We start from the raw sequence: 9,139 nt of genomic DNA, 5'->3' as shown, positions 1-9,139 counted from the left end.
GCCCGCCCGTGACGGCACGGCCCCGGCACCCCCCCGCCATGACGTCACGCCCGCCCGTGACGGCACGACCCCAGCACGTCCCAATCCCAGCTCACCATCTTCCGCCGCGGAGGCCGCGGAGCCGTCCTGGGAGCGGTCCGCCCCCCGCGGCCGGCCGGGGTCGCCAGGGGCGTGGGGGCCGCCCGCCAGGAACACGGGGGGTGACTCCTTGGCGCCGGGGAAGGGTTCCCCGAGCTCCCGGGTGGGGCTTTCCTGGAGGGTCAGAGCAGCACGTGGCTCGGGTCACCCGCGGCGGCCGCTCCCACGGCTCCCCATCCCCTGGGGGACCCCCCCACCCGCGCAGAGCGCGGGGCGCTGCCCACCTGGTCGAAGAGGTAGACGGTGACGTCGTCGAAGAAGGACACGGCCTTCTTCTTGCGCTCCAGGTCGTCGCAGAAGGCCTCGGCCAGCAGGCTGGGCATCTTGAGCAAGCTGCGCAGGTTGCGTGCGCTCTGGCTCTCGGCCACCACCACGGGCACGGGAGGCGCCTCCTCCTCGCTCTCCTCGCTGGGCTCCTGGAGGCTGTAGCAGCGCAGCTCCTCGTCCGACTCATCGCTGTCCTCGCTGTCCTCCTCCTCCTCCTCCAGCCGGCCCTCCGCGGCTGCGGGCTGTGCGGGCAAGGCCAGGCAGAGTGGGGCTCTGGGGGCGCCGGGGCCCCCTGTCCGTTCCTTCTGGGCGGACCCCGAGGGCAGTGCCGGGGCCTCCTGGAGGTCAGGGCCGCGGCTTTCCGAGCTCGGTGGGACCGGGGTCAGCAGGAAAACCTCCAAGCGCTCCGGGCTGGGCCCTGGAGGCCCTTGGGGCCAGGGAGGCTCCAGCCTGGGGCTCTCAGGGCGGGTGCTGCTGGGCTCTGGGGGAGAGTCCTCTGGCGGTGGCAGCAGCAGCGGTGGCACCTCCCTGGGGCCAGTGCCCTGTGCCCCCCCAGGCACCCCAGACTCAGGGGAGGGCTGTGCAGACTGCAGCCCAGGGCTCTCCAGGTCCAGCTCTAGCCTGGAGGCCAGGGCACCTCCTCCCTTCTCCTGGGGGCCCGAGGTGGAATCAGGCTCTGCATCGAGGTCTGAAAAGTAGGCTGAGTCACGGTAGGGGTTCTTCTCGCCGAGGCCTCCAAGGGCGGTGGAGAGCTGAGTCTCAGGCCCGGGGCTCTCACCCTCGGAGACCAGCTCCCCAAAGGCCTCAGGCTCACATGGTTCGTGTGCTTCCTTGAGCACAAACTCGGGGGACTCGTAGTTCTCCGTGTCATAGCCACTGTCCAGGGCTCGGGGCTGCCCGCCAGGAGTGCCAGTAACTGATGGGCTGAAGACCTCGCAGCCACCACCATCGCTGGCAGAAGATGGGATATCCAGGGAGTCCACGGAGTCGGGGGTCCCCCCCTGCTTCTGCAGGGAGCGGAAGGCCACTGTCACGTCCGGCTTCTCCCCTGGCGGGCCATCACTGGACAAATCCGTGAGGAGGCCGGAAGTGGCCTCTGCCATGTCCTCGTCCTCACAGACTGGCGCCTCCAGCTCGCGGGAAGCAGCGCAGCTGTCCAGGCCCTGGGCTACCTCCGGGGCAGTCTCCCAGCTGCCAGCAGGCATGGCCAAGGCAGGCGGGGGGGCCGGGGCACTGGCCTCCTCGGCAGGAAGCAGGGCTCCCTCTTGGGATGGGGCTGGGATGGAGGGAAGGGATCGTTGAGGTCTGGCAGAGCCTTCAGCCTCCTCAGCAAGCCTGGGCTCTGTCTGGGGGCTGTCACCCCAGCTAATGGCCGCCTGTGTCCGAGAGGATGGCACAGGGCAAGTGGCAGGTGCCAGGCCCCCGTCAGTACACAGATGAGGGAGGCCAAGGCAGCGGCCTAGTTCCTGGCCAGAGGAGGCCCCTTGTGGCCCAAGGAGAGGCTGTCTGGTGTCCTCCAGGGCCAGGGGCCGGCCCAACTCAGGGCCGGCCTGCAGGGTGTGTTCTGTGCTCGGACAGCAGCCCATGCAGCCGCCCACATATCCCGGGTCCCAGGAACCTGGCGCTCGGTCGCCACTGTTGTTGTTGGCGGACATGTTGGAACTCCAGTGTCTGTGCTGGGCAGCCCTGCATGCCTCGGCCTCCCCCATCTCCTCCCCACCCGGGGACGGCCGGGCCCCAGAGCTCCCTGAGGGGGACGTGCCCAGTGGGTCCTCCAAGAAGGGTGGGCAGAAAGCAGCTGTGCCCCAGTCGCTGTCCTCCTCCCTGGGCTCCACCCGCATGAGGGTCCCCGGCGAAGGCGAGCCCAGGGGGCCAGGCGGGTCCCAGGCATGGCTCCCGTGCAGGTAGTAGTCACAGTGGCCCCAGGACCCCTCTGGGGGTGGCACATGGCCCAGCAGCGGCTCCATGGCCAGCGAAGCGGCCGCGCTGCCCTCCGAGTCATTGTCCTGATCACCGCCGTCGGGTAGCAGGTCCACAGTGTGGGGGCTGGGGGTGCAGCCGGCGCAGTCAGGATCATGGCCAGCGGCGGGCGTGGGCTCCTCCAGCCGGATGAAGTACTCGCTGCCCACCGAGGGGCTGTGCGCGCTGAGCACGGGCACCACGCCCGGGGGCGCGCCGTCGGGGGCACACAGCTCCGGCAGGCGTGCCGCGCGGCTGGGGCTTGCTGCACCCCCTGGCAGTGGGAAGGCCTCAGCACCGCGGCCGGCTTCCCACTTGTACTCGAAGTTGAGGCCCCGGCTCGTCTCAGTCACCGTCAGCACATCATCCCCATCCGCGTGGAAGCCGTCGCCCGCGAACTGCTCCAGCAGCGGGAAGGACGAGGCGGCCGCGAGCTCGCCCGCGCCCCCCAGAGCCAGGCCTGCCAGCCCGGGGCCCGCGCCACCCCTGCCCGGCCGCAGCGAGCGCCAGCGCCGCTCGAACTCTTCCTCTGCCTCAGTGGCGCCCTTGGCACAGAGGTAGGACAGCAGCAGGTGCACCTCCTCGGCCGTGGGCCGCTGCTCAGGCTGCAGCCAGCAGAACTGCATCACCTCGTACCTGCAGGGGGAGGCCCAGGGCTCAGCCCCTGCCCGCCGGGCCCCGCCCACCCCACACCCCACGCCCCGGGGCGGGACCCCAGTCCCCAGAAGGATGAGCAGATCTGCCCTCTGCAGGAAGGTCTGGGGGCCTCTCCTTCTACTCAGAATCCTGTAAAGACAGGGAAGAGACCCTGCAACTTCATTACAGGAGACCCCAAATCCTCCAAGGTGAGCCCAGAGGGTTGGGGGCCCGTAGTGGGCGGAGGCACCTTTCCCTTAGCTCGTCTCCACCCTGGCTGCAGGTGAGTTTGCGTTTTGGGTAAAGAGACCACTTCCATTGTGGACACAGGATAAGGCCCAAAGGTCACTGCTGGCCAGAGGGGAGCCAGTATGAGCTGGAAACTCAGGCTGTCAGACTCAGAGCAACCCCTGCCCCAGTCTTGCCCTTCCCACTGGGGACACTCCCCCAGCCTGGCATCACAGGTCCTCACCAGCGGTCAGACAGAGTTAGCTGCAGCTGGGGCTTGGGGAGCTTGAGCTGCTGCTCCCGGACGGCGTAGGCCAGCACCTGCCGGTCGGAGTGGTGCGGGTAGGGCTGTGCACCCAGCTCAAAGAGCTCCCAGATGCTCACGCCCAGGGACCTGTGGAGGTGACCGCCATCAGGGGGGTGGCGTGGCTGCAGAGGGTCTCAGAACCTCGGCCACCACAGGGCAGCTCCTGTCATCACACCGGCATCCTAGGGACGCCCCTTCCAAAGGACAACACCTTCCTCAGTAAACTGGCAGGACACGCCACCCGGCCAGGCCCAAGTCTGTGCCCAAGTCATCTAGGCAAATAAAAACCACTCAGGCCTTTTCGCAAACCCAAGTCCATTCACTCGTTCGTGCGTTCATTCCCCAGCCGCGGTGAAGGCCGGACATGGTAGCAGGGGTCCGAGCTACTGCGGTGGGGCTCCCAGGCCTGGGGTACCAAGGTGCCAAGCCGTGAGGCTGAGGGAGGGTGGACCCGGGGAATGCGCAGGGGCGGCCGGAGCACGCAGGGCTGGGAGAAGGCAACTGGGCTCCTTCCAGGACTTCACGCAGTCCCTGAGAGCCCAGGCTGTCCCGGGAGTCCGGGAGCGTGAGGAACAGAGCAAATACAGCAGCACAGGACTCAGACGGCCTAGAGCAGAGCCGTCTGGAGGACCCCCATTAGCGTGCAGCAGGGCGGGTCGGTGGGGGAAGTGAGGGGATGGGGTGGGGATGGACTGTGCGTAAAGGCCTCCGGCATGCTCAGGAAGTCGGGGATGGGGGGAGCTCCGCGAATCCAGGATCTGAGGGCTCACTGGGAGCAGAGGGAGGCCAGACAGTCCTGGGGAGCTGGGGGGCCAGCAGGGTGGGGAGGAGAGGCCGGTCAGGGACAGAGACCACCGTGGTGGAGCCCTGGAGGCTGGGTACTGGGTCTCAGTGCCCCCTCTGTGCCCTGCTCGGTGCTGGGTGCTCAGGATGGGGGGCGCCTCCAGCCCCCTGCGCAGAGAGCAGGTGCCACGCCGAGGCCCCGCGTCTCACCCAGAGAGCCTGTTCCACTCCCAGTGGGTTTTCCAACTTGAACGTGGGCTCGGACCCCGGCGACTTTGGGTGTCAGGAGATCCCAGGAGGGGCAGGCCCATGGGCCACTGGCGCCGGGCAGCTGCAGGCATCCCCAGCAGCCCCACGACCTCCCCTGGGGCCAGAAGCGACCACCTCCCACAGAGCGATGAGGTTGGACAGATAAGCATGTCATCGGTTGTGTAAGGCGGGCGGGACTCGGTTGCCGGCTGCCTGGCGGGCCCTGGGTCCTCGCCGGACACACACCTGCACACCAGGCCTGGCAGCCACAAGGCCCCACCACAACAACAACGGACGAGAACCAAGGCAAGGCGTCCCGTGGGCATGTGCTCGCAGCGCCCCCCGGCCCCACTCACCACACGTTGCTGGCCTTGGTCTGGTCCACCACCAGCAGGTTGCAGTGCACCTCGTCCACCAGCTCGGGCGCAATCCAGCGCAGCGGCACCCACAGCTGGTCGGCAGTCACGAAGTAGTCTTCCTGCGGGCACAGGGGACAGGGCTACTGCGGGGGGCCGGGCGGCTGGCCCTGATCCCCGGCACGGCCGCGCGGTCTTACCCTGTATTTGCCATGGGACAGGCCGTAGTCGCCGATTTTCACTGTCAGGTCGGCGGCGAGCAGGCAGTTCCTCAGGGCCAGGTCGCTGGAGGGCGGGAGGGGGGGTCAGTGGTGGGGCCAGGCTGGGGGCATCCAGGGCCCAGAGGGGCCAGACCGCTTGTCGCTGACCGCATTGTCGTGAGCGGGTGGGAAGGGGCGTCTAATCAGCAGCCCACACCCCGCGGCCCCAGGCCCCGGTCCCTCGCCCGGCACCGGGCGTGCTGGAGGGCCCACGTGGACAGGGCCTCAAATGTTACAGTGCAGACGAGGAAACTGAGGCCCAGAAAAGGCTCGAGCATGCCACGGGGCCCTCTGGGAAGGCACGGCTTGGCCATTGCTGGACCCCCCTCCTGACCCCAGCTGTGGCCCAACTTCTTTCCCACCAACCCACGGAGCCACCCCTCGGGGGTGAGCCAGCCAGGAACACTGCAGTCTTTCTTCCTGCCCACGACCCCCTCACCCTCAGCAATGGGGACACTGAGATCCCAAGTCTCCCAGAGGGTCCTGACCCTGCCCCTGCCCGGCTCACCCAGGGCTGGGCCTCCCTCCTGGCCCAGGGCAGGGGAGGGGTGGGGAGTTAGCCCACCACTGCCTCCAGCCCAGTGGCTGGCCCTGGGCTGCGGGCTTCTCCCCTGCCTGCTCGGCGGCCACAGGGGTGTCCGGGGGCCCAGGGCACTACGGCAAACGTGGGGTCCGTGCACATCCACCAGGGGCCGCAGACGGGCCTGCACTCGGGGCTGATTGGGCCCGGCGGGCAGGTCGGGAGGCTGGCAGCTGCCCTCTTCAACAAAATCACTGATGCTGGAGTTGCATGTGTCACCACTCAGCACCAGGATATTGTTGGGGAGGACGGCCCGTGCGGCGTCCGGGAGCACCAGGACATGGTTGGGGAGGGCGGCCTGTGCAGCGTCCGGGGTTGGGGGGGCCGCTGGTCCATCGCCACTTCTTCTGGCTCGTCCCCCTATGCGGGGCACCCTGGTCCATCTTTCTGACTCCAGGGCCAGGGTGGGAGGCAGGACAGAGCCAACCCTCCCCCCGGGGAGGCTATGGGACACAGAGGCGAGGAGGGGCCAGTGTGGGGCCCCCGGGTGTCTCTGGCCACCCCAGGGACAGAAGCTGGGCCTGGGGCCCTGCTGTGTGCTTGCCCCGGCCAGCCTGATGGGAGGCAGAAGCAGGTACTCCCCCACCCCCACACTCCCTCCCGTCTGTCTTTTATTTAACCAGACGCATTTGCATCACGGTCCCTAAAGGCTGGATAATGACGAACCCAGCTAACCCTCACACAGCCCCTAAGGCGGGAAGCCGGTGCCCCTTTGTGCAGGGGCAGAAGCCGCAGAGAGCTCGCGGGGACCCCAAAGAGCCAGCAGCCGCGCCCCGCCCTCACCTGTGCACGTAGTTGTGGCGATGCAGGTGCAGGACCCCACAGGCCAGTTCGCAGGCCATGCGCTGCAGGGTTAGGGGGTCAGGCGCCATGGACTCCGCCACCCGGCAGCTTCGCAGATAGCCCTTGAGGTCGCCCTGCCAAGAGCGGCGACATCATCACCTGTCGGTGGGGGGCAGGGACCCTGGCAAGCCTGCCGCCCAGCCCCCCCCCCCACATAGGGGCTGCTAACAGCCAGGGAGCACCCCCCTCCCCCACCCCCCGTCCCCTCCCCTGCGCAGCCGACAGAGCCGCTGCCGAGTCTGCCCCCCAGTGGCCGGCCCTCAGTAGGACAACCCCACAGGCACAGGGCGCGTTCTCTGAGCTCCCTCAGACCCGGCAAGCCTGCGGGCCTCCAGGACCACGTGCTGGGTACAGAACCCCCAGGCCCCTGTGCCTGCCACCTCACTGCTGGCAACCAGCAGACGGGCCACGTGAGCGGCAACGCCGAGCCCGGTGGGAGCACGGGACGGGTGACCAGAGGGTCAGCCAGCGAATCCCTGATCTGTGGACACCGCCCGGCTCCAGAAAGGGCCCAGCCACTCTGGCGAAGCCCCAGGAGGTCACAGCTATCGCCAGGAGTCCAGAACCCAGACAGTGGGGGCCTGCATGCCACAGCGCCCCATGTCTGCCATGGGCAGCTCCGAGCAGGTCTGGAGCCGTGAGAGAGCGGGGAAGGGGCCCCGGGGGCATCTTACAGGCCGTGTCCGCCCCGTGAGTAAAACAGGCCTCACGGGAGGCCAAGGAAGCGGAGGTAAGCGGCTCCCAGGAGAGCGTCCTAACTCTGCGCAGGACCTGCAGCCAGTGTGCGGTGGGGCCCCAGACGCAGCCGCCGCCCTCCCTAGCCACGTGGGATCGCCGCCTCCCCACAGACCGCCTCGGGGAGGCGGTGGGGCGTGCCCCCAGATCCCACTGCAGGGGGAACGTAAGGCCCACAGGATGGCGATGAGGGGTCCCCGCCACAGCAGCTTTGCCTCCGGGGGGGCAGCTGAGCCCTCCTTCTGAACACCCTGGACAGGAGCTCGGGGCACAGGGGCTGCAGGGGCGGTGCGGGGCACGGCCACTCACCATGGGGCAGAACTCCATCACCAGCAGGTAGGGCGTCACCTCCGCGCACTGCGCCAGGCACTGGAGCAGGTTGCCGTGCTGAAGGGCCCTGCGGGAGCCAACAGGCTGCCCCCCTGACTCGAACTCAGGGCAGGAGGGGGCGGGCGGGCGGGGAGGGGGGCTGGCTCTGCAGGCGGAGGGGGAAGCAGGGACGGCACAGGGCTTGCCTTTGTCCCCAGGGCCCCGTGCCCAGCAGCCCCCCGCCCGCCTGGCCCGGGGCCCACCCACCTGTAGGGCCGAGCCTCCTCCAGGAAGTGCATCTGCTCCTGCACGCTGGCGCTGGCCTTCAGCTCCTTCACCACCACCTGCGTGCTGCTGAGGCCCGAGTTCACCTCCCCCAGGAACACCTGTGGGGGTGGGCGTCACCACGGCCTCCCCAGGCGCAGCTGCCAGTCGCTGCTCTTCCTCGCGCCCCCACCCCCTGAACCTGGAAGCCTTGCTTTACTCGTCTGCGAGAGGGGCTCTGGACCCCTCCTGGGTGAACCCTCCCGGCCGTAACATTCTCTCCTGTGTGGTCATCCCGAGGCCCCAGCTGTTCTCAGCTCTCTCAGGGGGTCTGCCGCGAGGAAGAGGGGCTCCCCAGGCTGGGGATCAGCAAGAAGCCCGGGCCAAGACGCGGCCCCCCAACCCAGCCCTCTCAGAGGTGCCTCCCAGCTTCGGAACACCCTAGGGAGGGGACCGGCAGGAAAGGGGACCCCAGGGCTGGGGTGGCTCTAGGACAAGCAGGTCTCCACCCTGCCCCTCTGCCTGCCAGGCAAGAGAGGGGCCCACGGTGTCAGCGCCCCCCACTCCCCCCACCCAGGGTCAGCAACTCACCTTCCCGAACCAGCCGTGGCCCACCTCCTCCAGGTACAAGAGGCTGTGCCGGCCCAGGTCCGTGGACTGGAGCAGCTGCACTGTAACAGAGTGGGACCCCCGCTCGGGCTGTCGCTGTCCCCATCTGCCCTTCCCAAGCCCCTCCAGGGGCTGCCCACTCAGCCTGTCTGGGGAGCTGCCCTAAGCCCCCCAGAGTGGGGCCTCGGCTGGGGGCTGCCATCAGGAGCAGGGTGCCTGCTGCCCCGGGAGCTGGGGGCCTACCGGCCGCATCTGGGCATCTTTCTGGGCGAGTCTGAGAAGGCTAGTCCCCAAATGACAGGGACACGCCGGGCTGAAGACGGCGGGGCCTGGAGCCAAGACTAGTGCACCGGCAATGCCGGGCAGGCAGTATGGCCGGGGCCAGGCCCGTGGGGAGGAGGGCACTGGAGCGGCCCGTCCCCTCACCCCTGCCGCAGGCTGGCATTCCAGCCCCAGGCTCACCAAAGGCTCCTTTGTCGGCGGCCGCTTGGCACAGCCCTGTACGGGACACACTGGGCCCATTCTCCTGCAGCCTGGCTGGGTGAGGTCAGCAGGGACGAAGGGTCAGTGAGGGCCCTGGAGGAAGGGCCAGGGCTGCTGAGTCCGCTCACGCCCC

General features: G+C 68.7%; 1 protein-coding gene across 1 annotated transcript in view; it reads right to left on the bottom strand.

The window, feature by feature from the left end:
* AATK (apoptosis associated tyrosine kinase) overlaps positions 1–9,139 on the bottom strand; it is a 29,924-nt gene that overhangs the window by 4,348 nt on the left and 16,437 nt on the right. The window contains exons 6-12 of the mRNA XM_040640052.1: positions 7,651–7,738; positions 6,547–6,680; positions 5,124–5,208; positions 4,924–5,045; positions 3,473–3,622; positions 363–3,000; positions 96–252 (exon numbers count right to left, since the gene is read on the bottom strand). Coding sequence (XP_040495986.1) covers positions 96–252; positions 363–3,000; positions 3,473–3,622; positions 4,924–5,045; positions 5,124–5,208; positions 6,547–6,680; positions 7,651–7,738 — 3,374 coding nt within the window. The remainder of the gene's footprint in view (positions 1–95; positions 253–362; positions 3,001–3,472; positions 3,623–4,923; positions 5,046–5,123; positions 5,209–6,546; positions 6,681–7,650; positions 7,739–9,139) is intronic.

This window comes from Ursus maritimus, unplaced genomic scaffold, assembly GCF_017311325.1.
Source record: "Ursus maritimus isolate PB19 unplaced genomic scaffold, ASM1731132v1 scaffold_24, whole genome shotgun sequence".
Lineage (NCBI taxonomy): Eukaryota > Metazoa > Chordata > Mammalia > Carnivora > Ursidae > Ursus > Ursus maritimus.
The sequence above is the reverse complement of the archived record's forward strand: the minus strand, read 5'-3'. Positions and strand labels throughout refer to the sequence as shown.